This window comes from Ambystoma mexicanum, chromosome 3p, assembly GCF_040938575.1.
Source record: "Ambystoma mexicanum isolate Mex_15411 chromosome 3p, UKY_AmexF1_1, whole genome shotgun sequence".
Classification (NCBI taxonomy): domain Eukaryota; kingdom Metazoa; phylum Chordata; class Amphibia; order Caudata; family Ambystomatidae; genus Ambystoma; species Ambystoma mexicanum.
The window spans coordinates 215,616,561-215,641,830 of NC_090925.1; the positions used below are offsets into that span (position 1 = coordinate 215,616,561).

Genomic DNA, 25,270 nt, shown 5'->3' on the forward strand with positions numbered 1-25,270 from the left:
CCTCATAGGTGATACATTGGTTTTAAACTAATATTGCTGGGAAAGGCTTTTAACTAGACTTCATTGGAAGATTTAAAGTGGTCACATGCTTTGAGAAACTGTTTAACCCTTTTCCTTACTTTAACCTTTCGTTTCTACAAACCTCAGAATCTACAAAGTGTACTAGTGATATATAAGACAAGCATTACTCACCGTAATAGCATTTCTGATCATTGTATCTGCTTAGATTCACATGCTGGGCATATAGTCCGACATCCAGTGGTAACCACAGAGTATTGCATCTTGTCTTTCGAGAATCAAAAGGGGACGTCGACATTGGTGTGCCTATAACACTATCCCTGTCGTGCAGTGTACCCAAAACCCCTCACACGTCTAGGCCCCTCAGATTGTTATTTTTTCTACCATGAGGGAACGACTATCGAATATCGGGAGTGAGTAAGACGTCCATGTTCCTTCCACCTGAGCGGGGGGGAAGGGTGGGCGCATGTGAATCTCAGCAGATACAATCATCAGAAATGCCATCACGGTGAGTAATGCATGTCTTCCGATGCTTGTTAATCTTCTTAGAATTACATGCTGTGCATACACTAGCGAGCAGTACCCGGAGTTGGAGGTGGGTTGTGAGAAGGAACAGTAGTGAAAAGATGTCTTAATACCACTTGTCCCACCAGAGAATCAGACCTAGAATGAGTGTCCAGGCAATAGTGTTTTGTAAAGGTGTACAGAACACCAGGTTACTGCTTTGCAAATGGATTAAGGAACCATTTGCAATGAAAACTATGGAAGCCCCAGTGCCTCGAGTAGAATGTGCTCTAGGCTTGAAGGGCAGGTCGATTGCTGATTTAGAGACATGATCCCTTCTCTACCAGCAGTCACTGAAAAAATTGTTTTTTTTTCCTCAGCGGTCTAGTTCTTTCCAGGTAAAACATGACTGCCTTTTTCGCATCTAATGTGTGTAGGCTTCTTTCAGCCACGTTAGTGGGATTCTGGAAGAAAGCAGGCAGTTCTATTAATTGGTTCACATGGAACTTGGAAATAAATGTAGGTGCAAATCAAGGGCGAGTGCGCAGAATCACCTTATCTCTGAACTGTAACGAAAGGGTCTAGAACTGAAAAGGCCTGTAGTTCACCAACTCTTCTTATAGAAGTGATAGCCACTAGGAAGGCTGTCTTATAGGTAAGATCCTTGAGACTTGCCTTATGCATAGGCTCAAAGGGAGACCCCCACAAGTCTAGTCAAAACCACATTTAGGTCCCATCGGGAGCCGGGTTAGAAATGGGGGGATAAAATTATAAGTCACTCACTGTAGTGACAAACATACTTTTAGTCCTTGGTCCCCTTTCCTCCATACTGCATGGGCGTCCCTTCCAAGGGACGGGAGACTGAACCCTTTTCACCAGAAAAAACCTTCCCCTTTAAATTCAAAGGCACGAAGGGGTGCAGCCCAGGGTGCATGCGCTGCCCTGACTCCGCCCCCCGGCCTCACACCCAAGTCCCCATTGACGAGTCAATAGATTTAACATTGCCTAATCCCACCAGTATTAGGGTGGTGGGGGGAGGTTGGTGGGACGTATGGAGGAGTGGAGACTACGGTGAGTAATCATTACTCTCACGTCCCCTTTCCTCCATACAGCATGGCCGATTACAACTGAATGTAGCCCCAGGGTGGACAGGAGACCCTCCTTAAGCAAATAGAAGAAAAGAACCGCCTGTCCGAAAGCCGCATCAGATCTAGAGCCAGCATCCAAACAGTAATGCTTGCAGAAAGCCGATTGAGTGGCCCAAGTGGCCGCCCTGCTTATGACTTGCCAAGGGACAAGGCGCTGGAATGCGATGGCCGTTGCCTTGGCCCCGACTGCGTGGAGTGCATGTTGGCCCGAAGCGGCTTGTGCTGTCCCTCGTACACTTCTTTGATGGCCGAGGCCATCCAGCGGGATATGGAAGCCTTGGAGGCCTGATAGCCTGGTCTTGAGCCTCCAAAAGTGACTAACCGGGCATCCGCAGGTCCGGTGCAAGTAGAATTTCAGGGCACGCCCGACATCCAGGCAGTGCAGCACACTGCTTCGTCCTTGGGATCGGCAAAAACGTAGGAAGGACTATTTCCCCGTTCAAGTGGAAAGCAGACAGCACCTTGGGCAGAAATGCTGGGTGTGTCTGCAGGACTTGGTCCTTGTGAAAGGTAGTATATGGTTACGAGGCGACCAGCGCCTGGATTTCATGGCCTCGGACCTATGCACAGCATGTGATTCTAAGCAGATTAACAAACATCAGAAGGCAGTGTTTATGGTGACCAGCCTGATGTCCATGGACGCCATCGGCTCGAACGGTTTGTGCGCCAGGGCGCCCAAGACTATGTTGAGGTCCCACACCGGGTGCGGCCTCTTGACAGGCGGGTAGAGCCTTGCGAGCCCTGTCAAATGTTTGACGATAAGATTGGAGGAGAAGGATTCCCCGTCCTCTGAGTTCCTGTAAGCTCGGATGGCTGAAAGGTATGTACGGCAAGTGTCAACCTGCACGCCAGAGTGGGCGAGGTGTGCCGAGAAGGAGAGCATGTCGTCCAAAGTACATGCCAGGGGGTCAATTCCCTTGGAGTCTGCCCAGTGTTGTTATGTTATTTTGCATTTATATAGCGCCTTATATACCACTGGTATGGTCTGAAGGCGCTGGTAGGTTGAACGCCCTTGGGAACCGAAGTTCATATCAGTAGAGGGAGTAGAGAGGGTCAAAAGGTGCGTGTGAGCACCGGGTATGTGTGCAGCTCGTGCGGTATCCGTGTAATAGCTGCTTTCTAGCGGTAGGTGTGATGGTTGAGAGGTCAGGAGTATGTGTTCGTTCTGGCAGGATTTATCCAGATCGGATGTGGCTGCGTTAGGCCTGAGGAGAACGCCTGGCTGGGGTGTGTGTAACCAGCAGTGTTTACTTAGAATGATGTGGAGTGAGCGGCGGATGTTGATATGAGAACAGTTATACCGAATGGTGTCATAGTATCCCTGTGTTCTAGTTGAGTGGTGATGTAAAGGAGAGAGTAAGCATGATGGTGTGATATGATGGGTTATATGCTCTTTCAAACGTTATCTGCATTTCAGACCATAGTATACACGTCACGCAATTCTATGCGCTCCTGTCCGTTCTATGCACTCCTATCTACTCCATGCACCCCAGTTTGCTCTATACATTCCGGTCTGCTCCATGCACTCATGCATTCCGGCCCACCCTGCACGCTCGGGTCCGCCCTGCGTACTCTAGTCTGCCCCAACATTCACAATTCTGTCCAAGTGTGGATATGCTAATATTCACAACTGTCTAGGTGTGGACATGCTAATATTCACAATTCTGTGTGAGTGTGGACAAGCTAATATTCACAATTCTGTCTAAGTGTGGACATGTTAACATTCACAATTCCATCTAGATGCGACGCAGGCCAATGTTCACAATTCTATCTAAGAGTGGGCATGGAAGTATTATGGCACTCTATGTTATTGGTAGGTAAGATAGAGTGGCAGGGGTTTTCTGGAGTAGAGTGATTGCTCTACTCCCCACCCATGCCACACTCACGGTTTTTGTTGGTGTCTGTTGGCTGCTGGCTTCCTTGGCGTCCCCTTGCGGACACCTGCTGACACTTCCTGGAGCCGCCTCTGTTGGAGCCACCCTTGGCCTTGGGGCCCTTAGCCGGGGGCTGCATGGGCAGAGGGCTGCCCTGGGAGGACCAGTGATGAAGGGTGAGAGGACCAATGAGAACGGGCCTGAGCGGGTTGGGAGGCGGGAGGGAATGGAGAGAAGGAAGAGGGTGCGGAGTGGGAGCGGGCTGCTGGGGGATCAGAAAGGCCTCTGGATATGGAGTCAGCCACAAAAGCCTGCTGCCTCTGGGTGTGAAGGAGGCAGGCAGGGGGCACTGCGGCCGCTAGGCCCAACGAGGAGTCAGGCTCCACCAAACACGGGAGGGGGTGGGCCAGGAGGCGGGAGAAGGGACACGGGAAAAAGGCAGGGGAAGCAGGATGGCGATCGGGGGCAGGGGGTCAGCCACACAGGCCGAGATGTTGCTCCCCAGGGCCCAGGAGGGTCCTGCGGGGGGTGCACTCACCTGCTGCCTCTGGGTGTGAAGGAGGCAGGCAGGGGGCACTGCGGCCGCTAGGCTCAACGAGGAGTCAGGCTCCACCAATCACGGGAGGGGGTGGGCCAGGAGGCGGGAGGAGGGATGCGGGAAAAAGGCAGGGGAAGCAGGATGGCAATCGGGGGCAGGGAGTCAGCCACACAGGCCGAGATGTTGCTCCCCAGCGCCCAGGAGGGTCCTGGGGGGGTGCACTCACCTGCTGCCTCTGGGTGTGAAGGAGGCAGGCAGGGGGCACTGCGGCCGCTAGGCCCAACGAGGAGTCAGGCTCCACCAATCACGGAAGGGGGTGGGCCAGGAGGCGGGAGGAGGGACGCAGGAAAAAGGCAGGGGAAGCAGGATGGCGATCGGGGGCAGGTGGTCAGCCACATAGGCCGAGATGTTGCTCCCCAGGGCCCAGGAGGGAGCGGGTGGGCCAGGAGGCGGGAGGAGGGAGAAGGGATGCGGGAAAAAGGCAGGGGAGACAGGCAGAATCTGGTCCATTTGCTTTATTACTGGGCCCTGGTCGCCTTGCTCATTGCGCCCTGTATGATTTCCAGATTAGCCTGGTACCATGCTGTGAGGGCAAGTTTGTGGCGCGGGGGTGGATGACTGCCCCTCTGCTGTGCCAGAAGATGCGCTGGGCCCGTGGGGAGGTGAAACATGGGCATCTCAGAGGCCGAGTAGCTCCGAAAACCATGGCCTGGCCGGCCACCATGGAGCTATTAGAATGATGTTGAGTTGGCGAGACGCCGTGATCTTGCAAATTACTCTGAATCAGCGGCTTGGGTGGGAAGGCGTCAGCCTTCATGCTATTCCACTGAAGCCGAAATGCTTCGCCCAGGGAGCAAGGGCCCCGTCCCTGGCAGGAGGCGAACTGAGGGCACTTCTTATTGTGCCAGTTGGCAAAGAGATCTACCTGGGTATGACCCCACCTGTTGATCTCTTGAATAACGTGGTTTTTTACCGGCCACTCGTAATTGTCCGCTCCAAGCCCGCTGAGCATGTCCGCCTCCAGGTTGGATTCCCCCGGGAGGTGGACTGCTGCAAGGTAGATGTTTTCCATGGCCCACTCCCACATGCTGATTGCCAGTCTGCGCAGAGGAGGGGGATCTGGTGCCTCCCTGCTTGTTGACATAGTACATGCTGGTCGAGTTGTCTGGATGAGGACAACCTAGCCCCTGAGAAGTGGTACAAATGCCCTGAGCGCTAGCCAGATAGCGTTCAGCTCTAGACAATTGATGTGGTATTCCTGCTCCTGTCGAGTCCAGGTGCCATGGACTGAGAAATCGGCCAGGGTGTCTCCCCAGCCCTTGAGCAAGGAATCCGTGGTGATGGTGGCCTGTGGGGTGGGTGGCCGGCCGAAAGTGCTTGCCTGTCCATAGGTTGCAATCCCTGGACCATCACGTTAGGTCCGGGTGGAGAGATGGAGAAACGTTGATCATCTCGGATTGAGCGCCCCGCTCCTGGTTCCATGAGGCCGTGAAGTGCAGCTGAATCCTCATCCTCCATCTCGTGTGCGGGACGGCTAATAGGACCGCCGCCAATAGACCCAGGAGATGTTAGTACCACCATGCCGAGGTCATCTCTCTGCTGACGAAGTGGGTGGTGGCACTCTTGATGGCCGAGATCTTGTCCACTGACGGAAATACCTTCTCGGAGCATGCATCCCAGATGAGGCCAAGAATGTCAGTCTGCGTGGGCTACAGCTGCGACTTCTTGAGATTGAGCGAGAAGCCCAGATTGTGCAGTGTGTTCATAAGGGCATGGGAAGAGTGGTGAACCGCTTCCGGAGATGTAGCCCTGACGAGCCAGTCATCGAGGTATGGGTAGATGTGGAGGCCCTGCGCTATGAGGGCCGCCACCTTATTCATGAGCCTGGTAAAGACCCTGGGGGCCGAGTTGAGGCTGAAAGAAAGTACCTTGTATTGTAAATGGTAGCCCAGGATCCTGAACCGTAGGAAAGAACGATGGGGCTGCCAAATTAGGACGTGTACGTACGCGTCCTTCAGATGCAGGGAGCACATCCAGTCTGCCTTGCACAACGTCTCCACTATAAAAGGTGGGGTAACCAGCTTGAATTTTTGCAGGGGTAAGGAGAGGTTGAGGGTGGAAAGGTCCAGCACAACTCTCAGGCCCGCCTGGTTCTTCTGAATGGCGAAAATCCTGGAGTAAAAATCCAAGCCTCGATGGGCAGCTGGGACTTCCTCCACTGCCTGGCTCTCTGCCAAAAGAATTTCTGTCCCAACCTATGGGAGGGGAGGGAGGAGAGGCTGGGATAGGGAGGCGGTACCCCATGGATACTACGGAGAGGATCCAGGAGTGCATGAAATTCTGGTGCCAGAAATGCCTGTGTAGAGCAAGCCTGTCCCCCACTGGAGACACGTGGACCCGAAGGGGCATGTCCTGCCTGCTTTCCCATGGAGGCTGTCGTTGGGGGCTCGCGACTACAAAATGTCCTTACTCTCAATCCCCCTGCCCCCCACATTCCCCCTTTGTGTGCGCCGGTTCTGAGACGGCGAGCGCTCGGGCTACCTGGATCTCCGTTCCTGGAACCTGTAGAACCCTGCATACGTACGCCCCCCTGTCAGATCGCTGCTGTGACTGGGTGAACGACTTGGGCGTGGTCTTTGTCAAGATGGATAAATATTTGGCTGTTTGTGAGCTATTTTTCTTCTTTTCCAGCTCCTCGTCCGTTCCTCCACCTACCCCCAAACGGTAGATCTAATATGCATTCCTGGACGTCAGGGTTGAATTTCATCGGCCGGAGCCAGGCTGTCGTCCTCATGTCCGTGGCGATACAGATGGCACGGACAGAGTTGTCAATATGGGCCACAGTGGATTCCATGAGGTTCTGCGCCACCAGCTTGGCCTCAGCATGCCCCACCTTAAAAACTTGATTGGCTCTGCGTAGGGAGTTCAGGGAGGAAGTCTGCAAATTCCCGCCATAACCTTTGGTTAGCGGCCGCCAGCATGGCAACTGCGTTGGCCTGACGAAGATGCAAGGACGCGTTGGAATAGAGTTTTTTGCCGTACGCCTCCAAGATCTTCTCCTTGCCTAGCAGCGCCGCAGAGGAGGCGGCTGAGGATGACTGAAGCTTGGAGAGTACTGATACCGCAGCGATCACCAAGGAGTGTGGCTGAGAATGGGACGAGAGCAAGAGTGTAGCCCCTTCTGTCTGTACGTCCAGGCGTCAAATGACCGGCTGGGCCGAGTGGGGGCTTGAGCCAACCCTTCTTGGCCAGGGAGACTCCATCGGTTTGCAGTGGAATCCGTTTTGGGAGACGAGCGTCGCGTGAGGACTTCAGCCAGAAGCCCAGCTGCTCAACCTCTGGTTGCGGTAGGCCCGGATACTCTGCCAGTCCTGCAAGATGTTTGTGGAAGGCCCTGGCTGAGGATGGCGTATCGGATCCTCCTCATCCGTATCCTGTGGATCAGGAGGATCCTGCGGAGGTGGAGTAGTAGTTGGCGCCGGAGGCTGGGGTGCCGGGGCCGCGCCCAGAGGCTGAGGATGCGGCCGGTATGGAGCTGCCTGAGGAATTGGCTGGGGAGCCGGCGGCAGCGGCTGCGCCAGCGCTCGTGGTGCTGGCCAGCGCTCGTGGTGCTGTTAGCATCATAGGGAGGACTTCCTTGATGGTGTCCTTGAGGATAACCCCCATCTGAGGTGACTTCATGAGGCTGAGGAATCTCTCGAAGAACCCCTCTTCACTGGCTGTAGAGGTGGCAGGGGGTACTCACGGGGTAGACGCGAGCAGCTGCATACTGCCCTGCGCATAAGAGGGATAGGCTGTAGGCCATGTACCCGGTTGAGGCCAGACCCACCTGGACACTCGTTCTTCGCCCAATTCCTGGAATGGCATCGGACGGGTGCCTCAGTCTGGTGCGGCGGCCATCTTGTCGAGCTGCCTGCCACGTGCCTGCGATGTGTTGCTTGGCTCGTTGGGCCCAGCCTCCTCCAAGACTCTTGCGTGTCGATCACGAGGCCTACCCTGCTCCTCGGGCCTAGGCCCGGTAGGTGTGACACCCTCGACCCGGGGGTCGACAGCTGTGTTTAGGTGCCCCTTCGGACGTATTGCCAGTACTAGGGCATAGCCCCATCGGCCACATTGCCGGTACAAGGCCAGAGCCCCTCGGATGACAATCCGGTACAAGAACCTTCCGGTCCCTCGACACTATACCACCAGGAGGATCCAAGGATCCCTTGGCCGGTAGCTGCAGAAGCCTCGGTGCCCGTCCTTGAAGGAGTCTCCTTTGCGGGGTGCGATAGAGAATAGCAGCCCTACCTTCGCTCAATGTTTCACAAAATTCTTGAGGTCCTCTGGAGGCGACTTCTGGAAGAGCTCCCTCCACCTGGCTAGTCTGTTCTTCAGCGCTTTCGAGGACAGCAAGCCACACGCTGTACAAGCTTGCCAACCGTGGTCTGGGCCAAGGCAACGTAGGTAGGGCGTGTGGGTCTGAAGTTGGGAAGAGCCTGTTGCAGGACAGACACCTGCTGATCCCTGTGGAAGTCGATATGCGCCAGGGAGGAGCGTGACGCCTGAGGACCAAGTACCTAAATGCTAAAAGGAAAAGACAGAAGTATCTGCGCGTGGAATTATATGGCCAAACCCAGGAGCGCTGGTGAATTTGGCACGTTCCTGTCTACGTGGAAAAGGAGACCGAGGTCTGGCGCCGGAGGGCGGAGTCAGGGCAGCGCATGCTCCTTGGGCCGCACTCCCAGCGCGCCTCTAAATTTAAAGGGGAAGGTTTTTTCTGGTGAAAAAGGTTCCGTCTCCTGTCCCTTGGAGGGGACCCCCATGCAGTATGGAGGCAAAGGGACGGGACGTAAAAGTATCCTTTTGACCCCTTCCAATAAAGCCTTAATAACCGGTATTTTCAACCACCACACCTTCTGTTGTGACGTAGTGTAGGCTGAGAGAGCCACTGTTTCAGCAGCATTTAAAGTGTTCTTCAGAATGTTGTGGTTGATTTGTTAGCCCTCCGATACAATCGTGAGCAGTTTAGCCCGCATTGGTTTGGGGACCTCTTGCAGAAAATTCCACTGTACATCTGAGTAGCTAGCCAACAGAGTGGTGGTGATGGCTATTCGGGTGGAGAATGCAGTAGTCTTAACCCTTTTTCCAAGACCATACAACCTTTTGCCTTCTTTATCAGGTGGTGCCTCACATGTTGACAGGGCAACACCTACCCTCTTTCTCATAGTCGTAACTACCAGGGAACGTGGAGTGGCATCCCCTTTATATTAAAGTGGGTCAGAAGGAGAAAGGGCAAAACAACTTTTCTACCCTGGGATTAACTTCCCTGGTCTGGGCTGATGTTAATGAAGACGCCGACGTCTCTTGATAGAGTTCAGTAAGGGAATGGACTGACTGGCAGGAGGCTTTTCCTTCAGTATGTCCTCTACAAAATCTGAATCCTGCACAGCCTCCTCTGTGGCGATTTGAAAATGTTCAGCTACCGTCTTTAAGATGGCGTTAAACGCCATTTGATCATCCACAGGTGAGGCCTGACGGACTAGAGTGGTAGGAGGAGAGTCCATACACACAGCGTCAGGGTCCGGAGTAGGGGATGCCTAAGGTTATCAACCAGATGGCTGTCTTCACAATTATCCATGGGATCAGCAGAAGTGTGTGAGTGTCCGTTTCAGAGAATCCTCCCCTGGGCTCTCCACACCTGACTTCTGTGGCTCTGTCTGGAGCTTTCTTCTTCTGATCTTCCTAGAGTCTTCCTCGTCCTCTTTCTTTTCTTTTTTCCTCTCGTGAAGGTAAGGATGAGCCCCCCCCAGAGGCCACCTTGACTGTAGCTGGGACACAGCCAAAGAGGGATACAGAGGAGCCAGCCCCCAAACAGGGGAAAAAGCATTAATAGGTGGAAAAAACCCTGTGCTGCTGTATGGCTGCTTTTGAAGGACACTGTACCCTCCAGGAGATTGTATAGAAGCGAGAATCAGCAGCAGAGTGCAAGTAGGACTCAGAATAAGCCAGGGGTCAGAATAATGGTTGCAGTAATGGAAGACTGCAACTACTGACCTAGAGCTATTGGTCAGTGAAAGTGAAACGAAAGACAAAGGAAACAATCAGGAACCAGAAAGACCAGTATGTGGAGAGCCCGTTATCTACAATCCTCAGAGGGAAACCTCGGAGATAGGAAGGATGGGGGGTGGGGCGAGTTTGAGAGCGAGAGAGAAAGCTCTGCTTTCCGAAAGAATAGAAACAAAGCAGAAACGGAATCAAGGGTAATGGAACAGAGCACCCCAAAGAGTCGAGGACATCCACGCCGGAGAACGCCTGCGGAAAGAGGCAGGCGTAGCACCAGCAAGCCGAACACAAACTCCCACGGAGGGAGGAGGGTCTGAAAGCGCAGGCTCCGCTGAAGAAAAAGAACAGGGTTCGGCGTGACTCAAGCAGGGCAATGGGCTAGCGAAAAGGTAAGAGGAGTCTAGGGGGGGAAAAAGGTACACCGAAAAGGTGTAGTACCAGGGGAGTTGCAAGGAGGGAAAGCACGGAGGACAACAGAGCAGCAGGCAAACAACTTGAGCGTCGGTAACCGTGAAGTTGCAATGCTATGAGCAAGGGGCATGGCTATTGTTTATCCACCTGATCACATGAAGGCTGGACCATCAAAGGGAGGCTGAGAGAGGCCAACTACCGAGCCTCCATGGTTGCCACAGCTTCCAGAGTCGCGGCGTGACAGTAAGAAGCAGCTCTAAAGAATACCTACCAGCTGTGTGTTGATTCTGGAAAAGTTTTAAGTGCATTTGATTGCTACATATATTGCCCTTTTAAAAGAATGCTTATTTGAAAACTACTGTTAATTATTTATAACAAACCTTGAGGCTACTTGTATTGATGGATTTCATTGCTACAGCTCCCATTTACCCCTCTTGAGATAAGCCTGGCTGCTCAGTCACACTACAACTTGTATAGTACAGGCTTATACCAATAGGTGGGTTACCCAATACCAAGAGGACAAGGGCTGTGTAGTCTACCCCAGGGTTACTACATCAATGCTTGCCTAACAGTCAAGAGGGGGTGGGAAGGAGGGCAGGCAGGTTGTGCGCTGTGGTCAATGAGGAGCTAAGGCACAAGGCAGTCAAGGCATGTAATCACTGACTCACCTCAATGTTACCACCAACTCTCGCCAGCAGAGGCGGCAGAGGCTTGTCCTTGTCATTTCTAAGCCCCTTACGATTCGGCCGACGGGCAGCTGGAAAAAAAAGGAAGGCAAGCTAGTTTACAGCAGAGTCCATATTTTAGGGAAGCAGCTATTCGATGCTATGCAGCACAATGTCCATTCTTTCACCCCGTTCAATTCTATCATTTCCACAGCCTCAACACTTAACATTCAGTAATGAAAAGAAATTCTATTTCGAGATTGCCGTTCCCAACCTTGAAACTACAGGAAATTACCATCTGTCCGCCCTTGCAAGGAGCCAAGTGCTCACCTTCAGATCGTTCATCAAAGTCTTCATCACCCTCCTCTGAGGCCACAGAGTAATCAGACTGGTTATCGGACTGGTCATCCTGCCAATCTGAGAAGTAAAGGTATCAGTTAAGGTAGAAGTTTGAGGGGGATGGGATGAGATGCTGAAAGTGGAATGGAAGCTTGAGAGATTAGGTTTTTTGGTAGGGTCTTGAAAATAAAACTAGGTGTGGGAGACAATATTCTAAATTACAGGAAGCACACCCACCTCTGTCCTCCTGGGAGCCATCATTGTAATTGACCTGTTTCCGGATGCGCTTGCCCTTGCCCAGATTGCGTGCCAAATCTTCCTGCTGCTGCTCGTAGTGATGCCTAAGGAGTTTCTCCCAGTAATCCGGGTCCACGCTTTCCTCTTGCTTTATGATCTCACGCTCCACTTCCTCTTCGTCCTGCTAAGGGGCCCAGATAGAACGCAAGAAAGAAATGGGGGTCAGAGGAAGAGAGGCTGGACAAAAGGAAAGGTTGAACGCTGATCATATACACACAGGATACACTAGAGGATGGGTAGACGGCAATCTGCTGAGACGCCAATACTAAAACCAGTTGGGCGTGCTCAATAGCTGCACTCCCGGCTACTCTGAAGCTTGGTAAATCATCATGGGAAAAGTGGTGTAGGCAGAGGAATCTAAACGTGTTGCACTGATTTCTTTGAGGCGAAAGGTTGAGGGCAGTGTTCAAGAAAAGATTTCTTGAACACTGCCCCCAACCGGTTGCCCCTTCAAGAAGAAAGGCGACCAATTTACAGCTATTTCAGAAAAACCCCAGGTCAGAGCTTGGTGAATCATGCCTGCCCTCTTTCCATTTGACACCAAATGAGTACTGGATATACCAGACTGCTTTTACACAGGGGCGCACACAAAAAGGCTGAAACTGGACTTAGTGACGCGTCCAGTAATGCCTGCAACATCCATATATTGCCGATCACAACATTCCAAGACAGTTTGAAGAAAAGAAGAATCTTTAAGGAACATGTCCTCGAAGTATTGCTTTTACAACTGAACCAGGACTGAGAAGTGAACTAAAGTCTTTCAGTGTTCAACTGCAAACATGTCTTGTTACCGAGGCGAGGGTGACCTAACAGCAGGAGAAGAGCTGAAATAAGTAAAAGCCAGGAAACCCATGCGTCTTCCCCCACCTCCACTCAAAGTACTACCTCTTTGCAAGAGAAACCCCAGAAGAGAATGACAGATAGGACGTGCCCACTCACCGCATTGTCCTCCTCCCGCACCACATACTGAGCCACTTTAAAGGAGCTGAGGTACTCATTCATGCCCTGAACATCAAGCTCCGGCTCCTCAACCTCATCCTGGTTGCGGTCCAGCAGTCGGTCAATGGCCTTTTCATCGTAGTGGATGACACTGAGGTCGTCGCCATCCTTGATGTCACCCCCTGTTACAAAATGACATAGCGGAAAGCAGGGGTTAGAAACCCAGGACATAACCAGCATCTTTAAACTCTAGCAGAAGGAAAAACAATGCTTGGTGTCCCAGCAAAGTAAACAAAATTCAAAAGAGCACCACAGCCATGAAGTATAGCTCACAGGCCAAGTAAAAAGGTGATTTTGTACATTCAGTTACGCTTCCTGATCTGCTCGGTCTCTACGTGCAGACCCTGGTCAGATTATAAAGCTTAATTTCCTTAAAAAGCTGGTGGAGCCTTGGAACATGCATACAGTCATCCATGCATGAACCAGAGCTAAACTGTACATTTACTTACAAGAGTGTTTGCGAGTTTCCTTTTGTAAATCACTCCTCAGCCCTACTGCTGGACTCACTGAACTTTTCACTTTGAAAAGTAAGACTCTCCCTCACCTCTTGCATGGACTTCTTTTGCCGACACTGGTCCCCTTTTTGAGTTTTCTATGTGGGAAGGACCTCGGCCCTTTGTTACGGCAGCTGTTTTCCTCTGGCAGCACTCCTCTTAGCCCCTACTTTGTGGTGTGCAGCCAGGGGCCCCTTCTATCAGCGTTGTGTGCACCGGGCAAACCAATGGTCCAGTGGTTGCAGCAGCCGTCCTCTTCCAGCTCGTCTTCGGTTCTTTCGTTCCAGTGGTCGACCGCCTTCCAGTCCTGTAGGCTTGCCTTTTAAACAGTTTTCTCCCATTCATTCTAGCCTAGCTGTCACTCACCCAGCAGGGTGGCTGTCCTTGTCAGCCAGCCAGCCAATCAATCAAGCCAGAGTGCATTTGCAAACGCAGCCCACGGTAAAAGCACACCATGGTAGTTAAAAGTAAACCACTGCCAGCCATTCATCGAGGAAAGGGCAACATAAAATTGTTAGATGAGAAGTTATACAAAGGGGATATTAAGTAACCCCTACAGCACCCTAGTGTAAGATAGTGTGTGCTGGGTCTAGAAAGTTAAAAGTGTAAGTAAAGTCAATTTCATTTCACTGCTCTTGGAAACAGTTTATCCAAGGGAAGGTATTTAAACCTTTGGGGAAACCTAAAATCTTCCCTGTGCCACTGCACTGAAGGTGCAGTGTGACACAATGTAAAAGATGATGCCTATGGAGTTTGTCACACTCCACAACCAAAAGAAACGGTGTGCAAATCAATAAAAATACGAGAGAGTGGGAAAAAGGGTCTCGCCCTCTCCAGGTTAAAAATTCAAGTCCTCAAAAGTTGCTGGGGCATCTAAGGTAGAGAGGAATTAGCACATTTCTGAGAATTCTACCTAACACAGATGGGAGGCCGCGTTTCAATGAGGGAGACTAAAGTGGGTTTGAGTGTTTCGTGGATGAACTTCCGAGTGCTTCTCACTAGAATTTGGTTTGGTGGTGGCCGGAAGTGGTTATGGGGTTCAAGTGGTGTAGTGTAAATTCCATCAGATGGTGACTGGACCATGGGACTGGGCTGATGAGCGACATGTCGATGGTCGAGTTAGAAGTAAGTATCCCATCGAGGGTGTGCCCTTTCACCTGGGTGGGGCAGATACAAGTTGTGAGAAATTGATGTTGTGGAGGGCTTGGACCACGGTGGTACCTTTATGATCCGTGGGATCATTGAATCCTAGATTGAAATCACTTATGTATTTGGTGGCTGGTTTGAGGAAGGGTGTTATGAGGATTTCAGAATAGGGCTAATAAGCATTAGGTTGTCGGTAGAGCAAGAGAATGGTGAAGTTTGGGATGGTCTTAAGTTTTGAGTCATGTTTCGAATCTCCCCCCTCCCCCGTGGGGGAGAGAAGAGCGTGGATCTGGAGGTCATGCAGCCACCAATGGATCTGGCACAGTCGGTTCTGTGGATTAAGTAGTTAAGGGGGATGGCAAGGCTGAGCATTGGGCCCAAGGCACTATGTAGCTGATGTTATGTAACGGGTATATGATAGGATATGGCATTTATAACGCGCCTGTACACAAGTGTTTCTAAATGTCAATATGATTGTTGATGAGGTCATGGGCTTCTATAGCATGAGCGCCCATGGATCTGATGTTGATCAGGGCACAGTTGAGTGGTTTGTTCTGGGCAGTCGGAGTGTGAGGCGCAAAGTTGGCAGACAGTGCAACAGTTGGCTTGGATAGTGCAGGTGGCAGGGCACTCGTGGGCAGGGGTAGCGCAGGTGGCAGGGCACTACTACAGCCAAGCAAAACTGAGGTGGGGAACATGGCTGGGCACAGGAAGGTGGATGAGAGGATGTGGATCAAACATGGCAGTGACAAGAGGCGCCATATGCAACACTTTGTAGAACGGTGGAACACGTATTGAGATAACATTTTGTACAGCACTCATAGTAATGTCAATGTGGGGCACACCGTTATGGTTTCAGGCGATGCAAACATCACTTTTGTGCCAAACCTCAATGCAGGCTAGAACACTTCTACAGCTAAGCACATCCAGCCTAGTTTCACACATAGCCGCTCAGACTGAAACACCTGACGTACCGTAACACCTCTGCCACTAGCATACAGGGACGACCTCCCGAAAGGAACTGGTATAGCTGGCCTCAGACTTGACAATCAGCAATCTATCTCTAACCCTCATGCACCCACCCACGTGCCTGACCTCTTCTGGGCTGCTTAGCCGAGCCTTGCCAGCCACCTAAGTCTTAGAATGGCAAACATTCACACACGCATCTAAGCTGTTCCCCTAGAATCTCTAACCACATCGACTATGGTCACCAAGGGCGTTCAACCAAGGAAAAAGCACATTGAGGCCACATAAGTGGGGAAAGGGCGCTATATAAAAATACAATACGTATAGTCAAGTGTGGAATTGACATTACGTGCGGCACCCATGGTAGTGTCAATGTGGGGGGCACATAGCATTCACATCAGGTGGAACACACATCAAAATTGAAGTGGCATCAAGTGCATTTGGAGCCCCGAATTACATGCAAGGGTGGTAGGTATATGATGGTTGGTGGCAGTGACTGTATTTTACTAACTTGTGTGCAGTTTTTACTCGCAGACTGTTGGGGAAGCCTGGCAATGTGTCAGGTTGTCTGAAGACAGGAAACAGTGGAAGACTACACATCTCTGCTGGTCTTTGTCTTCTGCTGTGCCTTCCTGGAACCAGTTCCAACTGGTAGGCTGGCTGTCCTGAAAGGACAGCCATCACACCCCCTCCCCACCCACCTCCACCTCCTCCAGCACATACCACCTTAGGGGGGTTACCTAGTAATTCCTTTAACCCATTCCTCATGTAACATGAATACACTAACTCACTCGAATGGATGGTGGCAGTGGTTTCTTTTTTACTACCTAGTAACATGCATCTGCAGGCTGATAACTCAGCTGCAGTGCGTCACCCAAGGGTGACCATTTTCTCAAAATGGCCCCTACCTTTTTTTCCCCCCACCATTTCTTGTTAATTTCTTCTAGGCTTTTACTCGGTTTGCATCAGGTTCAAGTCCTTGGTGCGTTTTGCTGTTGGTGGGCTTCAGCCCTGAAGGTTATAAACAGAAGGGCACTCAAGGTGCAGTAAAAGGTGCAGTAAACAGGGTGAAGCCCTAACGGACTAGTGTTGTATCACAAAAGAGGGCAACACACAACTGTATGTCATTAAGATTAGGCAGTGGGAGAAACCCCATTAGGTATAGGGCAAAAAACACTAGAATGAAGTGGCCAAGGAGATACAGGGTCAGTCAGAAGACAGTAGGATAGAAAGGGAAAAACTGTCTGAACCTGCCCTAACCCTGAGGTTTAGGAGAAAACCCTTTCCCTAGGAAGCGCTGATGTGCCACTTACAAACAGGGGGGGGGACAGTAAAAGAAGTGAAAAGAGAATTCATTTTTGAAAAACAACATGAAGGTTGTTAGACTCCTGCATGTCCTTGGTCACTGTAGGTCCTCACAGAGGAAAAAATATAATGAGCAAAAAGGAGAGGTGTAAAAGTAAAGTTTACACCTTGGTCTAGAGATCCAAATAGATCAGTACAAATCTGAGCTGTCTATTGTGGGTACATTTCACTATTACTATCCCATAGACGGGTCAAGACTTCCCAAGGTGACTCTACAAATAAAATTATAGAGCAAATTATAGAGCAAAGGGCTCAACACAGTGTTGTATTGCTGTAATCCAAGCTGGTTATCCCAGCAAATACCCCCTGGTGAGGATGAGCCAGTTTCAAGTAAAGACAAAACATGAAGACAAACATGTGGGCCACGTTGGCCATTCCTATGGAGTGTTTGAATGGTAGGAAGGGGGCATGAAACCTCAAAAAGACATAAAACAGGTTGTTCATGGTAAAGGTAGAGCCTATTTTGGTTCTCCACCATGTGACAACCACCGTCTACCGGTTTCAGTGGTGTAACCACTTTCATCAGGACAGTCTTCTAAAACGAGTGGGAAGTTTTTTGTTGCGATGCTCAATATTCCATCACCATATTACTGCCATGGGGTTTTGAATACTTTACCCCATTTTCAAACTTCAGCTCTGAAGCCCACCCAGGCTCCAGTATTTGTGCAGAAAGCAAGGAAGTGAGGGTCCCGAAAACATCCCTGTCCTTTGTCTCTAGGTGTGCAGTTCCCACTGGCCAGCTGGCTGTCCTGCAGGACAGCCACCCTGCTGTGTGACCGACAGCCTAGGGCTGTAAATGAATGGGAACTTGCATTAAAAAAGCATGGTTTTTGGGACTAAGCAGACGCCAGCAGCACCCTCCTGGACCGCAAAGTGCCTGGTGAAGCTCTGCAGCTGTGCTTACCCCGTTTTCAAATCTACAGGGAAGACCCAAAAAGACTTCCTACCTTAGGCTGGTGGGACCAACTAGCCTCGAGAAACTATTTTGGTGCAGCCCTGAAAGGTAGGCCATATTTGTAGACCTCAAATATATTGGGGTACCCCCTGATCACGCTCACACCAGATTAAATGCACCCTTCTAGGGAATTAAGGCCATGAGTCTATCTTGCAAGGATAAACTTTAACCTTGGATTGGGAGGGAATGGCAGACTGCCATTCCGACCAGCATTCTGTCTTCCTTGGCAGGCTCCTGCAGACTAATGGCCAGCAGGCGTCTTTATATACTATTCAACTTGGTCACTGGATACCGGCAGAGCTCATCCAAATCTGTTCTTGCCATACAAGGGATGCTATAGTCTCCAGTGTGCATGGTCAGGTTTATATTTAGACCAATCCTGATTAACATACTGCTCCATCTGCAGGAACACATTGTAGCTCTTGCTTAGCATCATTTGCTATGTTATAAACATTCATGCATAAACATCTTCCTGCCATACTTTCAACACTTCACTCAAAATTATATTTGATCAGGTCCAATAATTTCTACAAAAAACCGGTTTTCCTATAGTACTCTGTCGTGCATTGAAACTAACACTGCCATTCTTCGTATACAATGGCTTTTTTGATGGACAGCCTGCCTGTAGTCTACTTTTAGCACAAGCTGCATTCCTTCTGGCAGAGAACTTGATTTGAGATTTGATTTTAAAACTACACAGAACAACATTTACACGTGTTTTCAACTAATGGTTATTTGTACTGTATATTTTAAATACTAGCCATCTATTTAGTGACCCTCCTCCCCCCTGGACTCTTGTAGTGCTTATAAAACAGTTAACAGAAGTCTTGCCTATTTCTAAAGTGCTTGGGAAATTTGGGAATGAAGAAAAGCACTAGGCTCTTTCCCAACAGCCCCAAGGCTGCAGAAGCCCAATTCCCGAGGTACCTCGACCACTTGTGAGTGCATTGTCTTCCGAAGTCTGAATCCGGCCAGATCTTCGGGGGCATCCAGAGGACCCTACAGAAGCAAGCAATCCACATCCAGAGTCCCCTCACCAGAGTCCAGGACTGAGGTATTAAGGAAATCCTAACCAGAGCGGTTAGTTCTTTGGCACTGAAAAAAGATGCCAAAACCAGAAAGCCACTGAATCGATGGAAATCCATTGCTGCAGAGTCCCTCCCTTGAGTGCTGGCGCAAGAGACCGCCAGGCATCCTCCCTTTCGTCACCACTAACAAGGACCAGGAACAAGGGACCACTGCATTGCATTGTGAAGGCAACCAGCTGGAACACTACATTTCAAAGGGTACTGTGGGTCTTCGGTTATTTTATCCTTTTGCCATTTGGGGTGCCGCCCATCTTTGGAAGTGCGATTTATCCCTACACTAAGTTGACCTCAACTTAACTGCATTGGACTTACAGCTTGTGCTTTCCACAGTGGACTTCTCTTGAGTTGCTGCGATTTCTCCTTCAAACACTATTAAAGAACATTTTTCTAAGAAGAACATATGAATGAATTACTCACCTGCTTTATTGTTCACTTTCTGAACTGAATCCGAACAGGATTAATGTTACAGCTAATTAATGCTTTTTAAAGAATGCTTCAAATCTGCGCATAAATAAATACTAACTTTTAGTGCGTACGTGTTTACTTGGATACTTGTATTTACTGATTTCATTGCACAGCTCACATTACCCCTCTTAAGATAAGCCTGGCTGCTCAGTCACACTATCAACTTGTGTAGTACAGGCCTATATTATAAGATGAGTTACCCAATACCAAGAGTCTGCACGTCCTGGCGGAAATCGGTGGCCTTGAGCCAACCGCGCCAGCGATGGCAAACGCTGTTGCCCATCTGACGAAAGCCAGCGTTGGCGATGTCCGTGGCCACTGTAATGGCGTGGTCCGACGCCACTTTGCCTTCCTGTAGAATTTCCAGGGCCTCAGCCCTCTTGTCGTCCGGGTGGCAGTCCAGCAAGGGAGCGATCTTTAACCACAGCTCCGTCGTAGCATGCCATGATCGCTAGGGTGTTGGCTGCTTTAATCGTCGTCACCACCGACGAGATGACCCGCTGTCCCGTGGCGTCCAGCTTCTTCCCCTCGCTGTCCGGCGGGGATGTTGAAGTTGAGGCTGTCGCCCCTGCCGCCTTCTTGGCCGCCGCAGAGACCACTGAATCCGGGGACGGCTGTGCCCTAAGGCACATAGGGGCGGAGTCCGGGAACCTATACTTATTCTCGTACCGGTCTTTTAGCAGGAGCGGTGGATGGGTTCTTCAGGAACGCCAGCCCCTTGTCCCTGATGTCATCCAGTAACGTGACTGCGAGGACAGTCTTCCTCTTGGCCTCCCGCCGTTGGTAGAGGAAAACTTCCTTCTGTTCTTCGGGGCAGAGCTGGAAGAGCTCAGATGCCCTGGCGATCATGGCGTGGAAAAGAGCCAATCTTGTCGTCGGGGCGGGGGGGGGGGGGGGGGGGGGGGAGGAGGAGGGGATGAGGGGGTATTGGAGGATGGGGGCAGGGGGGGAATGGGATGGTTAGAGGCCCGAGGAGGTGGTGAAGGGAGATCCATTCCATCACCACCACCACCACCGTCGTCTGTCCCCATCGTCTCCTCCCTCGGTGGAGGGGAAGGAGGGGAGGGCTGAGACGGCTGGAAGGGAGGAGGGGGATGGACTCGCGTCCACTTGCTCGGTGGGCTTCCCGACGGTCCAGGCTCTGCTGGGTCGTCCGCTGGGGGTAAGGGCAACCTTGCCCTTATCTCCGTACACAAGGCCTGAATAGCCATCAAGATTGCTCCTGAGTTGTCTTGTGGCATAGGCACCGATTGCGACGGGAGCAACGTTTGGGGAGTAGGATCTCCGTCTCCTCCACAGCCTGTGGCTCCTCGTTGGCACCACCGTCGCCTTCTTTGTCCGCCTCATCGGGATCCCTCCCGTAGGACCGGACCTCAAACTTCTTGTCCAGGATCTTTGTGACGCCAACCAGCTCATCTTCAGAGGTGGTATCTGTGTACATAATGGCTACCGTGCCCCCCACCCCCTCCCTCTTTCTCCGCCCGGGGATTCACAGGGGTCTTATCGTTAGGCTGAAAAGAGGATTCCCTCCGTGGTGGCAGGGAAACTCTAGTGCCGGAGGTAGTCTCCACTGGGATAGCCTCCGCAGGCTTCACCAGGGCCCCACGACTCCCTCGATTGAGGCCTTAGCTGGGTAAATCAGGGCCTTCGCGACTTTGGGCGCACCCGAGGCCTTCACCTTGAAAGTGGGGTTGCTGCCTCGCTCCCCCTCAGCTGCTGCCGTCTGGATCGACCGGGACTTCTCCTGAAGCTTACCTGGGTTCTCCAACTCTTCCCCCCCCCCCCCCCCCCCGAGCCAGAGCGTTGGCTTGTGGTTGATGCCGTCAGTGACATCGCGCCCTGCCTAGCAGCCAAAGAGCCCAAGCCATCTGCGCTCCCGGTGCCTGCGGACACAGTGCTTTGCCTTATGTTGGGCCCCCGCTACCGGAGCACCCTCAAAGGTCTTAGAAGAACGATCTGACTTCTCCTCACCTGCTGGCCTCTTCCCCTCCAGCCAGTTGGTGAGTCGAGTAAGACGATCCTGCATTGTCCATTCAGACATTCTTACAGAACGCATTCCTTCGCCACGTGCGATTTGTCATTGTGTTTACGGACTCCCGGTCCTCCTCGCCAGACGAGGAAATATCCATGACCTGGGGTACTCTTGGGGAGAATTCTCAAAAATATGCCAATTTCGTTTAGTGGATTTTGAGGACTTGATTTTTTAAACCTGGAGAGAAAGTGATAATTGCCCCCCCCCCCCACCCAATCATGAATTTGTGTGAATTTTACCCGAGTTTCTATTTGGTTATGAAGTCTAACAACTCCATAGGCATCATCTTTTACAATTGTGTCACAGCACCTTCAGTGCGGTGACACAGGGAAGTCTTTTAGATTTCCCAAGGTTTAAATACCTTTTCTGGTATAAACTACTGTTTCCCAGAGCAGTAGAGTGAAATTGACTCTACTTGCATTGAACTTGCTAAACCCAGCACACCCTATCTTACAATAGAGTGCTGGAAGGGTTACTTAGTATCCCATGTGTCTAAAGGCTCATGTAACATTTTTTATGTTGTCCTTTCCTCAATTGACTGGCTGATGGCAGTGGTTTGAACTACCAAGGTTTGCATTTACAGTGACCGTTCGCGGACCCGGTAACTTTAACATCGGGAGCCATCTTTTTCAAAATGGCATCCAGCCATCCTTGTTAAAATGGTGCCCGGTCTTTTTTTCACCAGGACTTTGTGGAAAGGTCGTTCTAGAGTTACTCAGGTTTGGTCTCTCTGTTCATTCGCCTTTGGCGAACTTCAGGAGTGAAGCCAGTGTCTGGGGTAGGCAGGAAGTGAGGGAGGTGCCCGAATCGCCCTGTGCTTAGTCTCCTAGGAGACCCATATGCACTCTGGCGTGATTGGCTAGCTGACTGTCCGTCAAGGACAGCCACCCTGCTGGGCGAGTGGCAGCTAGGCTGGCATGAATGGGAGAGAACTGATTAAAAGGAGAGTCTTCGCTTGGAAGGCAGAGTCGACCACTGGACAAAGGAACCGAAGAGCATTAAGAGGACGGCTGCTGCAACTCCTGGACCGTTGTTTTACCCGGCGAAGCCCTGCTGCAGGTCCGAATCGCCAAGTTCGCATCAACAGAGAAGCCATGCAAGGACAACTTCTCCCTTTGAGTTGGTGGGATCAATGATTGTGTGCGTTGCTTGTAAGCTGGCATAAAGCTTTTGGAAGATCCTCCGGACTCCCACGAAGCAGGACTGATCAAGACTGACACCCCCCGCCCCCCCTCAGTCAAGTGCCGGTCTTCAGATGTAAGTAAAGTCCACCTTGACAGCCAGGAACCGCGCTTATCGTCATTTGCTGTACCGCAAGGAGCGGAGACACGAAACAGCCACTGAAAGTAAAGTTTGCTAGTTTTGACGATGCCAGTACAGTGTAGGAGTCCCGACGTCCTCCCTCTTGTCCCTACGACGGAGGTCCAGGAACAGCGAGATCTGCAGAGCTGTACAGGAACAGGAGTCTTCAGCTGCATCTTTTTCTTTACTAAGGTACTGTAAAGCTCACCTAAGAGAACTTGCCCCTTACTGTGGAGGTGTTTGTAACTTGTGGAACTCGCAAGTCTAATCAGCTTGTGGCCCTACATTTGGTTCTTTTTATCAAAGACTCCAAAGAAAGACTTTTCCATTTACTTTCCTGAAGTACTGCATCCTATACAAAGACTTTGGCCCATTGACGTTGGCTTATCCTATTGAATTGAACGACTCTTCTCAGTGCTATTTGAAGGTATTTGCCCTGCTTATGAATATATGTAAATTCATGTGTTCCAATAACCTTTGCCTTTTACTTAATGTTTAAAAGAGTATTCTGAATGCCAACAGTAAGGTATGAATGTCCCCAGCACCCTTGCTACTGAAGTCACCTGTGGGTGTAGGTAGTGTCTGTGGGCCATCCCAAAAGGGCCTTGTCCGATTCAGAAACTCAAAGCGTACAGATTGAAGTAGATGTGTGTTACTATTCCATTGCTCCCTTCTGAAGGCTTTATAACTGACTGATAAATTATACATTTTTTATGCAAGAAACCTTGAGTGCAAGTTTATTTGAATACCTATAACTGTGAATCTTCGTTTAACTCCACTACAGCTCATATGTCCCCTCATGAGATAAGCATGGCTGCTCAACACGCTACCAAAACTGTGTAGTACAAGCTTATACCAAAGGTTGGGTTGCCTATACCTGTAGTCCTAGTTGTTTGTAGTGTACCCAGAAAGTACTGCATTCAAACTTTGCCTAACACGTATACCCCTGCCCCCGTCCCCCCCTTTTTTGCACCTTGAGGGGTCTCGCCAGGCTTAGCAACGGCATGCTCTTTTCCGGCTGTTAGGTAAGATTGGATGCAGTAATCCTGTCGGAGACTAAACCAGCCTTATCCTCTTGGTAGTAGGTAACCCACCTATTGGTATAGGTCTGTCCTACACAAGTTGGTAGAGTGACTGAGCAACCAGACTTCTCAAGATGGGTAAATGTGAGCTGTAGAGATGCAACACTGGGATTCACAATTACAAGTATCCAAATAACACTTCCACTCAAGGTTTTCTATTAAAATAATTATTCAACTGTCAGTTTTAAATAAGCCTTCTTTAATAAGGGCAATATGCAACAACAAAAACACTTCCTCAGATTTAAGATAAGCAAGTAGATACCCTTTTGGGATGCCTCACACACACACACTTCCTACACCCTGCGGTGACTTCAGTTACTAGGACAGTTTCGGCATTTATATATCACCTTTGGTATTTAATACAATTCTGCGGTTGTGGAAAAGGAATAGGTTAGGGAAGGAAAAAGGTTAACAGGTCCTCAGAGTATGTGAATACTTCCCAATGAAGTCTAGATTAGATATTTGCCAGCAATGCAACTTAAACTTATGCATCATCTCTGAGGGACAGTTGAAATAAAAGTGAACGGGTCTAAAGAGTCTGCAGGGAGCCAGGACAGACAAGGTCCATTTGAACCAGGTCTATGGAGCGGAGGCACTTCTTACATAGCACAAAATGTCTTCAACTATGTTATTAGAGTTTGTAGAAAAAGAATCACTGTTAAGGACTGGTTTAATTATGTGATTGTATTAGTATTATCGGAATTTGAATTGGTTCTATCCAAGAAGCAAGGTAAAGAAAAAGAATATTGGTCTTTATGGAAATCTTTCACTGATATGTATGGTAAAGTAACACAAGATGGAGGAAGCGAGGTATGAGAGGGATCTTTTTTTGTGCTGTTTGTTGTGTTTTTGTCTTCTCGTCTATCTGTTGTGGATTTGGGTCATTTCTACTGTGCAAATATTCTCGTTTCAGGTTTATTTACTTTGTCATTGGACTTGTTAATTGATGCTTATTTCAAATATCTTATTCTGGAAAATGCTTAATGTAATACTTTATGGGAAGGTTAGAATGGTTTCTGTTGCTCTTCTATGCTATTATTCCTTGTTGTATTTGTTAGCAAATTAAAAATAAAGATGTTAAAAAAAAAAAAAAAGAATCACTGTTGGGCCACAAGCTGCTAGGCTTGTGAAGAGCAGAGCTGGAATCAACTCAGCAAAATGCAGCTAATGCAAGTTTTCAGTGAGAACAAGCAAGCTACCGACAAAAGAGGTAAGTAACCCTTGATTAAGACAGTACCTTAGCTTTGAAGATGATCCAGCTGCCTTCAGTTCTGGTTGCAGTCTTGCAGATCCTGGGTTCCTGGGCCTCAGTGATGGGGCAATAGGGAGGACCTCTGGAGGACTCCTGCACTGCAGTTTGAAGGTCGTTGGCAGCTACGGGCTCTTTTCAGATCAGCAGCACTTTGCGGTTTCAGCTACCGGCAAATAGCACCACCACGGTTCTTGGACACTTGATGGGCTTTGCTTGCTTCTGTAGACCAGCACTCTGTTGAGGTGAATGGCTTGGGTCGTCCTTCAGTAGGGTCCTCTGGGATCT

The 25,270-nt window shown here is 50.2% G+C and overlaps 1 protein-coding gene across 2 annotated transcripts in view; it reads right to left on the reverse strand.

Annotated features, from left to right (window-relative positions):
- Nucleotides 1-25,270, reverse strand: part of CHD4 (chromodomain helicase DNA binding protein 4) — a 497,532-nt gene that overhangs the window by 135,826 nt on the left and 336,436 nt on the right. The window contains exons 25-28 of one of the 2 annotated variants that reach the window (XM_069650684.1): nucleotides 12,779-12,960; nucleotides 11,780-11,963; nucleotides 11,534-11,620; nucleotides 11,207-11,295 (exon numbers count right to left, since the gene is read on the reverse strand). In XM_069650684.1, coding sequence (XP_069506785.1) covers nucleotides 11,207-11,295; nucleotides 11,534-11,620; nucleotides 11,780-11,963; nucleotides 12,779-12,960 — 542 coding nt within the window. The remainder of the gene's footprint in view (nucleotides 1-11,206; nucleotides 11,296-11,533; nucleotides 11,621-11,779; nucleotides 11,964-12,778; nucleotides 12,961-25,270) is intronic. The other variant, XM_069650685.1, reaches the window with a different exon arrangement.